Source organism: Rhinopithecus roxellana, chromosome 8 (assembly GCF_007565055.1).
Source record: "Rhinopithecus roxellana isolate Shanxi Qingling chromosome 8, ASM756505v1, whole genome shotgun sequence".
In the NCBI taxonomy this organism is placed as follows: Eukaryota; Metazoa; Chordata; class Mammalia; order Primates; family Cercopithecidae; genus Rhinopithecus; species Rhinopithecus roxellana.
In genome coordinates, this window is record NC_044556.1 from 88,477,993 (window position 1) to 88,497,313 (window position 19,321).

The 19,321-nt window shown below is 36.1% G+C and overlaps 1 protein-coding gene across 2 annotated transcripts in view; it reads left to right on the forward strand.

Annotated features, from left to right (window-relative positions):
• The window catches only part of DNAH14 (dynein axonemal heavy chain 14), a 575,377-nt gene that overhangs the window by 374,260 nt on the left and 181,796 nt on the right, over positions 1-19,321 (forward strand). For both annotated transcript variants that reach the window (XM_030936505.1, XM_030936506.1), the window contains exons 45-49: positions 3,996-4,154; positions 5,161-5,293; positions 16,305-16,369; positions 17,288-17,475; positions 18,765-18,893. In XM_030936505.1, the coding sequence (XP_030792365.1) occupies positions 3,996-4,154; positions 5,161-5,293; positions 16,305-16,369; positions 17,288-17,475; positions 18,765-18,893 (674 nt within the window). The remainder of the gene's footprint in view (positions 1-3,995; positions 4,155-5,160; positions 5,294-16,304; positions 16,370-17,287; positions 17,476-18,764; positions 18,894-19,321) is intronic.

Below are 19,321 nucleotides of genomic sequence, written 5' to 3' on the forward strand. Positions count from 1 at the left end.
CTTTGTAGGGACATGGATGCAGCTAGAAACCATTATTCTCAGGAAACTATCGCAAGAACAGAAAACGAAATACCGCATGTTCTCACTCATAGGTGCGAATTGAACAATGAGATCACTTGGACACAGGAAGGGGAACATCACACACCAGGTCCTACTGTGGGGATGGGGTAGGGGGGAGGGATAGCATTAGGAGATATACCTAATGTAAATGACGAGTTAATGGGTGCAGCACACCAACATGGCACATGTATACATATGTAACAAACCTGCACGTCTAGGTGCACATGTACCCTAGAACTTAAAGTATAATATATATATACACACACATTTCAGTAGCTAGAAATGACACAATCACATAAAAAATCCTGAAATACCTGACATTGACTTAAAAGTCAGATGCTGGGCAATGAAGACACAGTGTTGCAGATGAATACAGGTGATCCTTTATACGCCATAGCCAAAAAACTGGCAACATTGTTAGCTGTAATATCTGGGAGACAGACCATGTGCTGTAACTCTAGGGAAAATGGCTGGAAGATCAAAACGTTGGTGTGAATTGGCTACTTTTTGTCACTTTTACTGAATTTCAATAAGAGAGGGATGAATTTAGGTAAAAGCTAACTAGTTTTTAAGCAAAAATGAAAGATAATAGAGCTCAGGCAAGGGAGATTCTCTCTACCTGAAGCCTACAATCTAAAACTGAGAGTCCGGTATATTGGGCTCTCATAGTTTCAAAAATGTTAACTGTTTCTATCCCCCAAACATCAAAAGGAAGACTGTGGACCTAAGTTTTTCTCCAGAGCCTCACATCGGATGCTGTCTACTAGGTAGCCAACTCAAAAACAAAGGGCAAATTGAGGTATTGCCTACCCACCTAAACCTATCATTTCAAATGGCCTTGTGGTAACCACTACTGAGTATAGAAAACAAGGAATAAAGTGGTCAGAACTATGTTTAGACAAGATCTTTTGGTGTAGTTGTTTGCACCGGGAACTAACTGAAAGGGGAAAAAATTCAGGCTCTCTCTTCTGGAATCTGTACTCTAAGAGTTTATAAGATGTTGATATATAAATACCAGTATTGAGTACTGACGTGACAGATCATGACACAGAATTCTCTTTCTTGCTATCATGGGGTGGTAGTTATTGGAAGGAAACATTTGCTTGCAGATTAAGATTTGTGTGTTTTATTTTGATTTCTACTAATGTTTGAGGAGTTTAAATGTGAATTTTGTAGTAATGTTCAATCCACAACTAGGAGTGCTAAAAGTTGTCCTTTATAGAAATTATTGAGGCTACAATATCCATTTAAAGAATTACATGTGATTTTGGTTGAAACAATCAAGTCATTGTGTCATTAGGTTTGCTATTCAAGGACTAAGGATGACAGAAATCAAAGCTTCCTTCCCTCTACTCCTTTCTCACCTACACGTACACATATAATTTAATCTGGGTTAATGAAGAGCTACACTCTCTACGTGAAGGTAAACTGGATTAAACCAGCCCTTACATATCCAGGTACCCATAATCTGAGGCCAGATACGTTATCCTACATCATCTAAGGAACCTCCAGTCTTGAATTGGGATTAAGGGAATCCCTGAGTAGTCTCCCAGCATCCGGTTAGAAGCCAATGAACATACTTTCTATAGAGTGGAACTATTATACTACACTTTATATTATTCTAACAAATAATATTTTCAAATGTAATGCCCCTTTAAAGATAATTAGCAGAAACAAGATTGCAGCCACAAATTAATGAGACTTGGATGACTTGAATAAAGATATATAGTCTCAGACAGCCACGCTTACCATTTTTAAAGAATTAAAAGGAAAGATAGAAAATACCAGAAATGCATGAGAAACTATTAAAAACTGACACAATTTGAAAAAGAACCAAGGAGACCTTCTAGAAATGAAAAATACAACAGAAGTTAAAAGTTCGATAACAACAGCAGAGTCTACTTAAGGGGAAATACTTGAAGCATTACCATTAAAATCCACTTTTTAACTCAATGCTGTTTTGTATATATGAGCCAATGCAATTAAAAAGAGGAATTAGAGATAGAAATTTGGAAAATAAGTGGTTAAATTTTAATTATTTGCAGAAGTTATAATAAAATATCTGGAAAACCAAAGGATCAACTTAAAACTACTATAAGCAATAAGAGAATTTAGTTTTAGTCTAATTACAAAACAATATATAAAAATAATGATTCCACATATATACAAACAACAACTAGTTACAATGTAAACAATTAAAGAAAAGATCTTACTTAAAGTGTCAAAAACAGAGAGAATTAGTGCGCATGTGTTGGTCATCCAGAAGTTACTGCAGTGGCTGCTGGAGTAAGGTGGAAAGCCGGAAGTGAACATTACAAGATTGGCATTGCTTCTGTGGGATGGATTTGGGGTCAACTGCAGCAGGATTGGGTAAGAAAATAAATAAATAAAATAAGAAAATTTTAGAAGCATAAAAAAATAAAATAAAATGGCAAAAGCAAAATTTTTTAAAAGATGAAATACAGAAAACTAAGTTTAATGAGAAATATGCAAAATCAATATGAAGTAAACTTGGAAACATTCCTGAGACGTAGAAATAAAAAAGCATGCCATGTTCTTGGACAAAAGCTATCATCCTAAACGGGTTAATTCTTCCTAAATTAATCCATGAAGTAAAGATAATTCCAATAAACATACCACACTATAGGTGTGGTGAGGACTAAAGAAGCTGATTCCAAATTCCATACAGAAATGTTAAGTAAGAGAGTAACAGTAGCCAGGAAATAATGAGGACAGACTAGCTCAGTCAAATATAATAGAGCACTTACATAAAACACCAAGCAAATTACAAGAGCTAATTTCCTTAATATATAAAGGGCCTTTACAAATCAAAGTAAAGGAGCCCATTTGCTATATAAAAAAAAAAAAAAAATAGGTAAAGACAGAATCTCTGTGACACAACCAACGCATTTTAAGAGGAAAGTTGATAGCACTAACTGTCCACATCAAAAAGTCAGAAAGAGTATGAGTGAGGGATAATTTCTGAGATCAGCAGTGATCCTCAGGCACTTGTAAAATTTTGGCTTATTTGTGTATGTTTAAACTGTTTTGTAATGTGCAGACTTTTCCAGAAATTATTATGTTTTGAGGACCTGAAAGATTAGGTGAATACATCCAGTCCACCATAGACTGTGTCACTGATTTGACCTCTCCAGGGTTAGGGCATCCACCACTGGAAAACTGTCATAATGTGGAAATCCATGAATTTCTGTCGAGCTGCTAAAATTGCCTCTAGTGTCCGCTGTGGTGATGAAAGTGGTGATGAAAGTGACTTGCAGAATGACTTTAACTTAGTGGAAATGACTGTTTCTTCAATATATATGATATTTTGGAACTCCTGGACATAATCAATGGAGTTTTCTCAGAATAAGAAGACTTTTAAGAGTAATGAACTAATGAATTTTTATGATTGACTATATTGTGACATGATTACATTTTCCTGAAACAAATCTTAATATATTTTATTTCTGCATAGCCATGTACTTTTCTTTTCTTTTCTTCCTTTCTTTCTTTTCTTTTTTTTTTTTTTTTTTTTTTTTTTGAGACAGAGTCTCACTCTGTCGCCCAGTCTGGAGTGCAGTGGCACAATCTCGGCTCACTGCAAGCTCCGCCTCCTGGGTTCAGGCCATTCACCTGCCTCAGCCTCCCGAGTAGCTGGGACTACAGGCGCCCGCCACCTCGCCCGTCTAATTTTTTTTATTTTTAATAGAGACGGGGTTTCACCTGACCCCCGGGGTTTCTCCTGACCTCGTGATCCGCCAGCCTTGGCCTCTCAAAGTGTTGGGATTACAGGCGTGAGCCACCGCATCCAGCCAGCCATGTACTTTTCATATGTACAATTAATGAAAATAAAATAATTCTAACGATTTTTTAAAAAAGATTAGGTGAATAGTGCTTTCTAGGTCATTTGAAACTTTTTTAAAATTTTAACTTAGGAACTTCATTACTAACTAATCTTCAAAGATCTGGCGAAAACTTCTTGAAGATAACAGAATATGGAGAATGCATTAATTATACTGCTACCAGAGACACAACATGCCTTTCTTTTCTCATGAGCCTTCTTTTAAAGAATTCCTGCCCTGTACTTCTCACAGGTATTACAAATATTTAATAGAAGGAGAATTTCAGAGTTAGAAAAAGGTTTACAGATATTTGGTCTAACTATCTTATTTTGTAAGTGGGAAAAATATATACCCTGAAAAGTTCTGGTTACTATATTAATTTATATTCTTACCAGCAGTTTATGAACACCCATTTTTCCACATATTTGCCAAAATAGGACATTATAAATCTTTTTTATCTTTTCATTACCTGCAGGAGAAATTCCAGAAGTAGAGCTATTGTATTAATAATATATGTTTGGCCTCTGTAGCCTGTGGGCTGAGGTTCTTATTGGTAACATTGATTGGTATACTTACATGTACACACTCAATCGGATTCCCCAATCCAATATTAAGATTTTTCTACCTTTTACCATTATCAAAAGAGTAATTCAATACAGCTCCTACTCTCTTTTAATGCGTATGCCAACCCATCAATTACCTTTTCCAGTTCTCTAATTCTCTAACTTGTGTTGCATAGCACCAGAGGCAATAGTATCATTTTCGCAGTTCCGTATTCAAAGAATTCAGGCAATGTAACTCTCAGATAACACATACCTTGCCTCTAATTTTGTCTAAGAAAACACTTATCTTTACTTTAATACTTAATGAATTGTAAAATCATTACAGAGTCCCTACTCTGATTCAACAAAAAGTTTATCATCAAATTTCTTCCTCAAATTGTGTTGGCAGAAATTTTTAAGGAATTATGTTTCATGTTGTAGTTCTGTACAAAAGGATTAGCATGAACATTAGATAAAAATAATAATTAACTCAGTCTATTCTTTTGTAAGAAATGTAAATAATTCAAACAATTTGAGAAGGTTTTATATTAGCTTCCTCATTTAATGACTCAACCACATTTTTTAAAAAGGCAAGAACAAAAACACACATTTTATGTAATTTTCAATTGAGGGAGAATGTTATTGGCTCATTTTAATGTGTTAACATGTATCATTTTCTTGCATATACATCTAACCTTATGTATTTTTTCCCTTAGGAGAATCTGGTGCTGGGAAAACTGCTGCCATTAATCAAATGCTTGAAAAGTTAGAGGGTCCAGGAGCGTTTGACATAAAACATGGTTCAATTTTAGGAGATACCCTATTGTATAGTGAAATTAAAAAATCAAGGTTGTGTATATTAACTCCTAAATTTGATTTGTCTGATTTTAAAAAGTGTGCTTTAATATATAAATGTGCCTATTTTTTAAAAAAAGCAAATCTGTTATGTAACAATGTGGAATCATTCAAAAGAGGAGATAAGAAGAAAATCCTTTTTTTCCTGATTTATCTTTTATTTTTTCAGTTTAAACTTTTATTTTTATTGAAAAATGATAATTGTATGTATTTATGGGGTACAATGTGATGTTTTCATGTATATACATATTGAGAAATGATTATATCATGTAATTAGCATACCATTACCTCACATACTTACGATTTTTTAGTGAGAACAATTAAAATCTATTTTTTTAGGAATTTTGAAATATCCAACACATTATTAACTATGGCCACCATGCTGTGCAATAAATGTCAAATTCTTGTTCTGCCTGTCTAACTGAAATTTTGTACCCTTTGACCAACATCTCCCCATTCCTTCCCACCTCACCTGTAGCCCCTGGCAACCACTAGTCTACTTTCTGCTTCTATGAGTTAGACTTGTTTAGAATCCACATATAAGTGAGATTATATAGGATTTGTCTTTCTGTGCTTGGCTTATTTCACTAGCATAATGTCCTTCAGGTTCATCCATGTTGTTACAAATGACAGGATTTCCTTCTTTTTAGACACTGAACAGTATTTCATTGTATATATACTGGAATATGTATATATATGCACCATATTTTTAAAACTCCATTTAAATGACAGGATTTCCTTCTTTGAAAAGACTGAATAGTATTCCATTCTATATATATACATATATATATACACACATATATATACACACACACATACACACCACATTTTAAAAATCCATTCAGGCTGGGCACAGTGTTTCACGCCTGTAATCTCAGCACTTTAGAAGGCAGAGGCAGGTGGATCACCTGAGGTCAGGAGTTTGAGACCAGCCTGGCCAACATCTCCACTAAAAATACAAAAGATTAACTGGGCGTGGTGGCGGGCACCTGTAATCCCAGCTACTAGGGAGGCTGAGGCAGAAGAATCGCTTGAACCCAGGAGGTGGAGGTTGCAGTGAGACAAGATTGCACCATTGCACTCCAGCCTGGGCAACAGAGAAAGACTCCACCTCAAAAAAAAAAAAAAAAAATCCAGTCACTGAACACAGGGTGAGCCCATATCTTGTCTGTTGTGAATAATCCTACAATGAACACAGGACTGCAGAATAGCCAAAGCAATTGATTGTAAATGTATGGGTTTATTTCTGGGCCCTCTATCCTGTTTCACTGGTCAATGTGTTGGTTATTATGCCAATGCCATGTTGTTTTGATTACTATAGCTTTGTAGTATATTTTGAAATCAGGTAGTGTGATGCCACAGGCTTTTTTTATTTTTTATTTTTTTCCCTCAAATTCCTTTAGCTATTCAGGATATTTCGTGGTTCCATTGGAAAAATGAAAAATATGTTGGAATTTTGGTAGAGATTGCATTGAATCTGTAGCTCACTTTGGGTAGAATGGATATTTTAACAATATTAATTCTTTCAATCCATGAACATAGGATATCTTTCCACTTATTTGTGTTTTGTTAAATTTATTTCCTCAATGTTTTATAGTTTTCAATATACAGAATTTTCACCTTTTGGTTATATTTACTCTTCAGTACTCTTTTAATGGTCTTTTTTAGCAGTATTGTAAATGGAATTGTTTTCTTTCTTTTTCAGGTAGTTCATTGTTGGCTTATAGAAATGTGACTAATTTTTGTACATTGAGTTTGTAACTTACAACTTTATTGCATTCATTGATCAGTTCTAACAGTCTTTTGGTGGCATCTTTAGGGTCTCTATTAATAACATCATGTCATCAGCAAACAGACAATTTCACTTCTTCTTTTCCTATTCTGATGCCTTTTATTTCTTTCCTTGCCTAATTGCTTTGGCTAGGACTTCCAGTTCTATGTTGAAAAGAAGTAGTGAGAGTGGGTATCCTTGTCTGGTTCCTGATCATAGAGGAATAGTTTTCAGCTTTGGACCACTGAGTATGATGTTAACTGTGATGCATCATATTTGGCCTTTTATTGCATTGAAGTACATTCCTTCTATACCTCCCTAAGCTGTTGAGAATTTTTTATGAAAAAGTATTCAATTTTCTCAAATGCTTCAACTGTATTTATTAAGATGACCTTATAGTTTTTGTCTTTCATTTTGTTAATATGGAATATCACATCTATTGATTTGTGTATGTTGAATCAAACATGAAATTATCTTAGGGATAAATCCCCACTTGATTGTGATGAATAATCCCTTTTTTAAATTATACTTTAAGTCCTAGGGTACATGCGCACAATGTGCAGGTTTGTTACATATGTATACTTGTGCCATGTTGGTGTGCTGCACCCATCAACTCATCAGCACCCATCAACTCGTCATTTACATCTGGTATAACTCCCAATGCCATCCCTCCCCCCTCCCCCCTCCCCATAATAGGCCCCAGTGTGTGATGTTACCCTTCCAGAGTCCAAGTAATCTCATTGTTCAATTCCCACCTATGAGTGAGAACATGTGGTATTTGGTTTTCTGTTCTTGCGATAGTTTGCTGAAAATGATGGTTTCCAGCTGCATCCATGTCCCTACAAAGGACATTAACTCATCCTTTTTTATGGCTGCATAGTATTCCATGGTGTATATGTGCCACATTTTCTTAATCCAGTCGGTCACAGATGGACATTTGGGTTGATTCCAAGTCTTTGCTATGGTGAATAGTGCCACAACAAACACACGTGTGCATGTGTCTTTATAGCAGCATAATTTATACTCCTTTGGGTATATCCCCAGTAATGGGATGGCTGGGTCAAATGGTATTTCTAGTTCTAGATCCTTGAGGAATCACCACACAGTTTTCCACAATGGTTGAACTAGTTTACAATCCCACCAACAGTGTAAAAGTGTTCCTATTTCTCTGCATCCTCTCCAGCACCTGTTGTTTCCTGACTTTTTAATGATTGCCATTCTAACTGGTGTGAGATGGTATCTCATTGTGGTTTTGATTTGCATTTCTCTGATGGCCAGTGATGATGAGCATTTTCTCGTGTGTCTGTTGGCTCTATGAAGATCTTCTTTTGAGAAGCATCTGTTCATATCCTTTGCCTACTTTTTGATGGAGTTGTTTGCTTTTTCCTTGTAAATTTCTTTGAGTTCTTTGTAGGTTCTGGATATTAGCCCTTTGTCAGATGAGTAGATTGCAAAAATGTTCTCCCATTCTGTAGGTTGCCTGTTCACTCTGATGGTAGTTTCTTTTGCTGTGCAGAAGCTCTTTAGTTTAATTAGATCCCATTTGTCAATTTTGGCTTTTGTGGCCATTGCTTTTGGTGCTTTACACATGAAGTCCTTGCCCATGCCTCTGTCCTGCATGGTATTACCTAGGTTTTCTTCTAGGGTTTTTATGGTATTAGGTCTAACATTTAAGTCTCTAATCCATCTTGAATTAATTTTCATATAAGGAGTAAGGAAGGGATCCAGTTTCAGCTTTCTACTTATGGCTAGCCAGTTTTCCCAGCACCATTTATTAAATAGGGAATCCTTTCCCCATTTCTTGTTTCTCTCAGGTTTGTCAAAGATCAGATGGCTGTAGATGTGTGGTATTATTTCTGAGGGCTCTGTTCTGTTCCATTGGTCTATATCTCTGCTTTGGTAACAATACCATGCTGTTTTGGTTGCTGTCGGCTTGTAGTATAGTTTGAAGTCAGGTAGCGTGATGCCTCCAGCTTTGTTCTTTTGACTTAGGATTGTCTTGGCAATGCGGGCTCTTTTTTGGTTCCATATGAACTTTAAAGCAGTTTTTTCCAATTCTGTGAAAAAACTCATTGGTAGCTTGATGGGAATGGCATTGAATCTATAAATAACCTTGGGCAGTATGACCATTTTCATGATATTGATTCTTCCTATCCATGAGCATGGTATGTTCTTCCATTTGTTTGTGTCCTCTTTGATTTCACTGAGCAGTGGTTTGTAGTTCTCCTTGAAGAGGTCCTTTACATCCCCTGTACATTGGATTCCTAGGCATTTTATTCTCTTTGACGCAATTGTGAATGGAAGTTCATTCATGATTGGCTGTCTGTTTCTCTGTTACTGCTGTATAAGAATGCTTGTGATTTTTGCACATTAATTTTGTATCCTGAGACTTTGCTGAAGTTGCTTATCAGCTTAAGGAGATTTGGGGCTGAGACGATGGGGTTTTCTAAATATACAATCATGTCATCTGCAAACAGGGACAATTTGACTTCTTCTTTTCCTAACTGAATACCCTTGATTTCTTTCTCTTGCCTGATTGCCCTAGCCAGAACTTCCAACACTATGTTGAATAGGAGTGATGAGAGAGGGCATCCCTGTCTTATGCCAGTTTTCAAAGGGAATGCTTCCAGTTTTTGCCCATTTAGTATGATATTGGCTGTGGGTTTGTCATAAATAGCTCTTATTATTTTGAGATATGTTCCATTAATACCGAATTTTTTGAGTTTTTAGCATGAAGGGCTGCTGAATTTTGTTAAAGGCCTTTTCTGCATCTATTGAAATAATCATGTGGTTTTTGTCTTTAGTTCTGTTTATATGCTGGATTACGTTTATTGATTTGCATATATTGAACCAGCCTTGCATCCCAGGGATGAAGCCGACTTGATCATGGTGGATAAGCTTTTTGATGTGCTGCTGGATTCAGTTTGTGTGTATTTTATTGAGGATTTTTGCATCAATGTTCATCAGGGATATTGGTCTAAAATTCTCTTTTTTTGTTGTGTCTCTGCCAGACTTTGGTATCAAGATGATGTTGGTCTCATAAAATGAGTTAGGGAGGATTCCCTCTTTTTCTATTCATTGGAATAGTTTCAGAAGGAATGGTACCAGCTCCTCCTTGTACCTCTTGTAGAATTCGGCTGTGAATCCATCTGGTCCTGGACTTTTTTTGGTTGGTAGGCTATTAATTATTGCCTCAATTTCAGAGCCTGCTATTGGTCTATTCAGGGATTCAACTTCTTCCTGGTTTAGTCTTGGAGGGTGTATGTGTCCAGGAAATTATTCATTTCTTCTAGGTTTTCTAGTTTATTTGCATAGAGGTGTTTATAGTATTCTCTGATGGTAGTTTGTATTTCTGTGGGGTTGGTGGTGATATCCCCTTTATCATATTTTATTGTGTCTATTTGATTCTTCTCTCTTTTCTTCTTTGTTAGTCTTGCTAGCGGTCTATCAATTTTGTTGATCTTTTTAAAAAACCAGCTCCTGGATTCATTGATTTTTTGGAGGGTTTTTTGTGTCTCTTATCTCCTTCAGGTCTGCTCTGATCTTAGTTATTTCTTGCCTTCTGCTAGCTTTTGAACATGTTTGCTCTTGCTTCTCTAGCTCTTTTAATTGTGATGTTAGGTTGTCAATTTTAGATCTTTCCAGCTTTCTCTTGTGGGCATTTAGTGCTATAAGTTTCCTTCTACACACTGCTTTAAATGTGTCCCAGAGATTCTGGTATGTTGTATCTTTGTTCTCATTGGTTTTCTAGAACATCTTTATTTCTGCTTTCATTTCGTTATGTACCCAGTAGTCATTCAGGAGCCGGTTGTTCAGTTGCCATCTAGTTGAGCAGTTTTGATTGATTTTCTTAGTCCTGAGTTATGGTTTGATTGCACTGTGGTCTGAGAGACAGTTTGTTATAATTTCTGTTCTTTTACATTTGCTGAGGAGTGCTTTACTTCCAACTATGTGGTCAATTTTGGAATACGTGTGGTGTGGTGCTGAGAAGAATGTATATTCTGTTGATTTGGGGTGGAGAGTTCTGTACATGTCTGTTAGGTTCGCTTGGTGCAGAGTTGAGTTCAGTTCCTGGATATCATTGTTAACTTTCTGTCTCGTTGATCTGTCTAATGTTGACAGTGGGGTGTTAAAGTCTCCCATTATTATTTTATGGGAGTTTAAGTCTCTTTGTAAGTCTCTAAGGACATGCTTTATGAATCTGGGTGCTCCTGTATTGGGTGCATATATATTTAGGATAGTTAGCTCTTGCTGATGAATTGATCCCTTTACCATTATGTAATGGCCTTCTTTGTCTCTTTTGATCTTTGATGGTTTAAAGTCTGTTTTATCAGAGACTAGGATTGCAACCCCTGCTTTTTTTTGTTTTCCGTTTGCTTGGCAGATCTCCCTCCATCCCTTTATTTTGAGCCTATGTGTGTCTCTGCATGTGAGATGAGTCTCCTGAATACAGCAAACTGATGGGTCTTAACTCTTTATCCAATTTGCCAGTCTGTGTCTTTTAATTGGAGCATTTAGTCCATTTACATTTAAGGTTAATATTGTTATGTGTGAACTTGATCCTGTCATTATGATATTAGCTGGTTATTTTGCTCACTAGTTGATGCAGTTTCTTGCTAGCAACAATGGACTTTACATTTGACATGTTTTTGCAATGGCTGGTACCTGTTCTTCCTTTCCATGTTTAGTGCTTCCTTCAGGATCTCTTGTACGGCAGGCCTGGTGGTGACAAAATCTCTAAGCATATGCTTGTCTGTAAAGGATTTTATTTCTCCTTCACTGATGAAACTTAGTTTGGCTGGATATGAAATTCTGGATTGACAATTCTTTTCTTTAAGAATGTTGAATATTGGCCCCCACTCTCTTCTGGCTTGGAGAGTTTCTGCCAAGGGATCTGCTGTTAGTCTGATGGGCTACCCTTTGTGGGTAACCCGACCTTTCTCTCTGGCTGCTCTTAACATTTTTTCCTTCATTTCAACTTTGGTGAATCTGACAATTATGTGTCTTGGAGTTGCTCTTCTCGAGGAGTATCTTTGTGGCGTTCTGTGTATTTCCTGAATTTGGATGTTGGCCTGCCTTACTAGGTTGGGGAAGTTCTCCTGGATGATATCCTGCAGAGTGTTTTCCAACTTGGTTCCATTTTCCCCTTCACTTTCAGGCACACCAATCAGACTTAGATTTGGCCTTTTCACATAATCTCATATTTCTTAGAGGCTTTGTTCATTTCTTTTTCCTTTTTTTTTTCTCTAGACTTCTCTTCTCACTTCATTTCATTCATTTGATCTTCAATCATTGATACTCTTTCTTCATGTTGATAGAGTTGTTTACTGAAGCTTGTGCATTTGTCACGTATTTCTCGTGTCATGATTTTTATCTCTGTCAAGTCGTTTATGGCCTTCTCTGCATTGATTATTCTAGTTATCCATTCTTCCATTCTTTTTTCAAGATTTTTAGTTTGTTTGCGCTGGTTACGTAGTTCCTCCTTTAGCTCTGAGAAGTTTGATTGACTGAAGCCTTCTCCTCTCAACTCGTCAAAGTCATTCTCTGTCCAGCTTTGATCCGTTGCTGGCGATGAGCTGCGTTCCTTTGGAAGGGGTGATGCACTCTGACTTTTTGCATTTCCAGCTTTTCTGCCCTGCTTTTTCCCCATCTTTGTGGTTTTATCTGCCTTTAGTCTTTGATGCTGGTGACGTACTGATGGAGTTTTGGTGTGGGTGTCCTTTCTGTTTGTTAGTTTTCCTTCTAACAGTCAGGACCCTCCACTGTAGGTCTGTTAGAGATTGCTTGAGGTCCACTCCAGACCCTGTTTGCCTGGGTATCAGCAGCAAGGGCTGCAGAAGATAGAATATTGCTGAACAATGAGTGCTGCTGTCTGATACTTGCTCTGGAAGCTTCCTCTCAGGGGTGTACCCCACCATGTGAGGTGTGAGGTGTCAGTCTGCACCTAGTGGGGGATGTCTCCCAGTTAGGCTACTCAGGGGTCAGGGACCCACTTGAGCAGGCAGTCTGTCCGTTCTCAGATTTCAACCTCTGTGCTGGGAGATTCACTGCTCTCTTCAAAGCTGTCAGACAGCTGTCAGACTCCACCCAGCGGTGGAGTCTACAGAGTCAGGCAGGCCTCCTTGAGCTGTGGTGGGCTCCACCCAGTTTGAGCTTCTGGGAGGTTTTGTTTACCTACTTAAGCCTCAGCAATGGCGGGTGCCCCTCCCCCAGCCTCATTGCCGCCTTGCAGTTAGATCTCAGACTGCTGTACCAGCAATGAGGGAGGCTCTGTGGGTGTGGGACCCTCTAGGCTAAGTGTGGGCTATAATCTCGTGTGTGCCGTTTGCTAAGACCCTTGGTAAAGTGCAGTAGTAGGGTGGGAGTTCCCCGATTTTCCAGGTGTTGTGTATCTCAGTTTCCCTTGGCTAGGAAAAGGGATTCCCTTCCCCCTTGCACTTCCCAGGTGAAGCAATGCCTCGCCCTGCTTCAGCTCTCGCCGGTCTGGCTGCACCAGCTGACCAGCACCGATTGTCTGGCACTCCCCAGTGAGATGAACCCAGTACCTCAGTTGAAAATGCAGAAATCACCCGTCTTGTGTGTCACTTGCTCTGGGAGCTGGAGGCTGGAGCTGTTCCTATTCAGCCATCTTGCTCCCAACATGAATAATCCTTCTAATGTACCATTGAATTTGGTTTTATTAGTCTTTTGAGGATTTTTGCATCTATGTTCATCATGGATATTGGTCTGTAATTTTCTGTTCTTGTAATGTTCTTTTCTGGCTTTGGTATTAGGATAATGCTGGCCTTGTGAAATGAGTTTGGCAGTATTCCCTCCATTTCAATGTTTTGGAAGAGTTTGAGAAAGAGTGGTATTAGTTCCCTTTTAAATGATTGGTAGAATTCAGCATAAACCTTCCAATTCTGGGCTTTTCTTTAATGGGACACTTTATTACTGATTCAATCTCTTTACTATGATCAGCCATTCCTATTTTCTATTTAGAAGAAAATATTTACTTTTCAAAAGTATTAACAACTAGATTCATTTCTTTAAATGAGAAATTCTGCCCATGGCCATACCACCCTGAAAGTGCCCAATCTTGTCTAAATGAGAAATTCTTACATTTATTTTTAAAATAACCAAATTTTAAGTCTTTTCTTGATATAAAGGGCAGCTATAAACTCTTTTCCGTCTTGAAAAATGCACCTAAAACATACAAATAAAGCTTTGCATAATATTGGTTTTTGTTGCCTTAGAAATATATGTCCTTATCAAATGTAAAAATACTCTATTCTTCTTTTGGGAAGTGGCTGTTGATGTCATTTGCCCACCTTTTAATGTTTTGGTTTTGGTTTTTTCTTGCTAATTTATTTGAGTTCCTTGTAGATTATGGATATTAGTCCTTTGTCAGATGCAGTTTGCAAATGTTTTCTCCCGTTCTGTTTTCACAGGTTGTCTGTGTCCTCTGTTTATTATTTCTTTTGTGGTGCAGAAGCTTCTTAGTTTAATTAGATTCCATTTATTTATTTTAGTTTTTGTTGCATTTGCCTTTGGTGTCTTAGTCATAAATTCTTTGCCTAGACCAATATCCAGAAGAGTTTTTGCTAGGTTTTTTTCTAGAATTCTTACGGTTTCAGGTCTTACATTCAAGTCTTTAATCCATCTTGAGATAATTTTTGCACACAGTAAGAGACAGGAATCCAGTTTCATTCTTCTATATGTGGCTATTCAATTTTCCCAGCACCATTTTTGAATAGAGTGTATTTCCCCAGTGTATGTTTTTGTCTGATTTGTCAAAGATCAGTTGGTTGTAAGTATTTGGCTTTATTTCTGGGTTCTCTGTTTTGTTCCATCCATCTGTGTGTCTACTTTTATACCAGTACATCCTGTTTTGATTACTATAGCCTTGTAGTATAATCTGAAGTTGGGTAATGTGATGCCTCTAAGTTTGTTCTTTTTGCTTAGGATTGCTTTTGCTATTCAGTGTGTCTTTGATTCCATATAAATTTTAGTATTTTTTTAATCCTGTGAAAAATGACATTGATCTTTTTGTAAGAATTGCATTAAATCTGTAGATCGCTTTGGGCAGTATGATCATCAAATGTTAAAATGCTCTTGACAAATAACTTTGTCTCTGTCATTCTATTTGTTTCTTCCTGAAGAAAAAAAAGAACAAAAATAAATCTACCTTATGCAAATAAAACTAAAAAATTTTTGAGTTCCTAAGTCTGTTAAAATATTAGAGAAGCCTAGTATTGTTTGAATTATGTAAGAAGATGGAATTGTGGAGATGCACATATCAGACTTTTCCTCTAATCATTAGATGCATATATCCTACTATGCAAGATACATGTATATATAAACATGTCAACATTAACATAACCAAAACATAACTATTGATTTCTCTTCCAAACCTATCCTTCCTCTAGTGCTTCTTATCTCAATAAATGGGACCCAGTTATTCAAGCCTGAGACCTGGGAATCATCTTTTAATTTCCCCCTTTCCTCTCACCAACCTATCTCTTATAGCCCATCTGATTATCCCTAGGTTCCCATTTTTGCCCTGCACTACATCTAATATTCTACTAGTAATGTCTGTTCTATCTTCACATACATCTTGACTTCCTCTATTTTTTTTCCAATGCCTCTTTTAGTCCAAGCCACCATCATCTATGTCTTACACTAATGATTTTGGAATAGAATCCTACTACACTTAAATAAGGCCTTAAACATCTGAGAAATAATTTTGAAATATTTAATACCATAACAATCATTATTTAAGTATCATAAATAATGGAGACTGAAAAAAAGTAAGTTTTACTGTATACTCAATATTTAAGCTGAAGTGAGTTTTAACAATAGAGAAAGACAACTATTTTCTATCAAACATAAGAAAAACAAACACATAGAAACAAGACCAAAATAAGATGAATGGGTCTTTGCTGAGTGATCCATAAGTCAAAACACATTTATAAAGGGACACGTGAGGTAATGGCTTACTATTCAGAGAACATATCCAACCATCTGGCATCCTAGGAATTTGCCCAGTTTGTTGTATAAAGTTAGCTTATTTTTTGTCCTGTTTGGTATAAGTTCTAATGGTGACACTAATTTCATCTGTAAAAGTGGAAACAGAAAAAAAAATTCTTAGGAGAGAAGTAAAATTCACAATATGCTGTTACTTTTTTGTTGTTGTTTAATACACCTATTATGGTAAACAAACTAATTTTGAATCCTTAAAATATTTCATTCCAGTAGCCTGAAACGGAATATCAGCATCTTGATTCCTGAAACTCATAAGACAGCAACTGGAAGTTCAGGTATGTGTTGTAGTACAGTTTCAAAGCTATGCTATGTTTCAAAACTTCACAACCATGTGTATATTATTTCTTACATTCGTGAATCTTGGAATAATAGTTTCAATTGGTAGTTTAAAATAAAAAGTCTCAAAAAATATCCCACACCCTCTCAAACTGTTCTACTCAAAAGTTAGAATGGTTCTGGTAGAGGAGTATTACATCTGCTGATATAATAGATATATTACCTGATACCTGGTGGATATATCAGTGGAACAGTAGACTAAGTCTAGAAGTAACTAAAGGCAATATCTGTCTGTTCTACTCTTTGATGCTTTTACATACACTGCAATAGAAAAGGTATGATTCTGTAGGACTTCTCAAATCAGGCCATGCAATAGATGCATGTGGAGTTTCAGGAGTCTCATCCTTGAAAATTCTGACTCAGTAGTTTTGGGAACAGCAACTCCACTTCTCAAGTGGAAAAGATGGGATGGCCTAGAGATAACTGTAGAAAGGAGAAGGATGCCAGACCACCAAATCTTGCCAGAAGAGGTTTTGGTTTTGTTTTCACTTTTAAGTTGCTATAGCTATAGCCTACCCTCTGGATAATCCTCACTCAGGGAATATACCTTAATTTTAATGCCATTAGTGCAGACAACTGCATGCTGCTTTTAGATCTTAAAAAGTTATATGTGTCTATCATGCATAAACGTATGGAGGACTCTTTGAGCTTTTGTACTGTTGCATTTGGTTGCAAAGAGATGCTATTTACCATAAAACAGCAAAGAAATATTCCAAAGTTCTATTGGAGTAATTTCTTGAAAATGACAACAAAATAGTAAAATTATGTAATTTTCAAATTTCATGACACATTAAAATAAAGCAAAAATATTCTTAAAGTGTCCTGAATGTGTTTTCTTTCCATATTTGGCATCACAGATAATCCCACTAAAAAGCCAGAAGTTAGAACTGATAAAAAGTTACTTAAAAATCACAGTCATAAAGGAGTTGTAGTCTCTACAATAAATTTTAGCACCAATACGACAGCTGCCAAAACCAAGGAGATGATTCTTAAGAAGTTAATAAGAAGAACTAAAGATACTCTTGGAGCACCAAAAAACAACAGGGTAAAATACGTCTCACACCTGTTCAATAATCTGCTTAGGCTATTCAAGTGATAGTTTATTTTAATTAATACTAATCAGAAGGAAAATATTTGTATAACACACAGTTTTGAACATCCTAGAAGATGCAATGTATAACAGAAACTTTGATTTTCAAATCAATATTATTTGATTTCCAGTATGTTGAATTACACTGATTTAGAATTATTAAGGCCAAAAGAAGCTACTGAAATCTTGCTAAAGATAAGTACACTGGAAAATGTGTTAGATGCCAACTGCTTTGTTACTATATATTCTACCACACTTTCTTCCTGTGACCATGGGTTGGGACTCTAAGAGTTTCAATTCAATTTCAGGAGCTTAAGGATTTGCTTCAGATTTCCTTGATTTTAAATGAAGATACAGATAAACTTGGTCTTTGCCTACATGGATAAACTTTAGGGATTTTGAAAAGGTGAATAACTGAGCAACCTAATCTCACCAATAGAAAATGCAAGCAAGAGAAATTTCAGTCAGTTTGTGATACAAAAGGGGAAAAACTGAGTGCCTTACTAAAAAAATACATTTTACATATAAAAAATTATATTTTACAGTTACAAATTAGGTAATTAGGTAATTCCAATCATATGTCTATTTGCGGGTTTTTTACCTTGCTTGTTTTGCAAAAATAAATACAGTCTAAAGGAACTAGTGCACACAGAGATTACAATCAGTACACCTCAGTGCACAATATTTTCAAAGGTGGACATTAACACAGGTTTAAAATTTGGAAATGTATCTGAATTTTCTGCTTATTGTTCATGACAACAGCACTTGCAGCAGAATTTTTTTAAGTCTGGTTCCAGATGATAGCCTTATCCCTCCTAAACCAGGGTGTATATGGAATAAATAGCTAAATACTATAATAGTGCCTGGCCAATAGTATGCACTCAGTAAGTAAATCTTCAATGAATAATAGTCATGTTCCTGTGTAATAGCCATAACTATGTTGCTTTATCCAGCATCAAATATATTTATAACTATTGTCAGACACAATTTTTATAGATCTATAGAAGGTGAATAAAGTGTCTGCTATTTTGAAAACTTGTTGTTTTTAAAAATCATATCTTCCAAATAGAATTCGGTCTGCTGTTTTTAAATAGAAAATTAGACATGTTATTACACCTGATTTTGTGCTTACTCTATAGCATAATATTCCTAATTTGTGCTTAACCCTAACCATAATATTCCAAATTCGTAATTTAAAGAAAGGTATACTAATGTATATTTTAAAACTTTTTGTCTTTCTTAAGATTATAGTATTTATTGATGATATGAATATGCCAGTATCGGATACGTATGGAGCACAACCACCCCTGGAATTGATAAGACAATTGTTGGATTTGGGAGGGGTTTATGATACTCAAAAAAATACATGGAAGGTATAGTATATACCAAGATTTTGTTCACATTAAATATTGTTTCTTACACTAAATTAAATGTTTATAACAATGTTGAGTGAATTACTTGAGAAAGTTAGAAATTCTGGCCATATGGACATGTTAAGCAAAGTTGAGACCCTAAACTAACTATATTAATCATATATTTGCAATGTAGGTCCATGGGTTTATAGAAATCTTGACTTTTAATAGGTTTAAATCTTAGTAAAAATTGCATGTATGTCCTTGAGATTTGGTTTCTGAGTCAAATAATGCTCATTATTGTTAACTGTGTCAGTAGTTAATCAAATTTTTCAAGGCATCAAATTTTAGTTAGTTGTGAGAAAAGCCAGTAGAAATGTGGCCCACCAGATACATCCATAATGTCTGTATAAGACTAGTCTACATCTTTATCTTAAGACCACAGATAC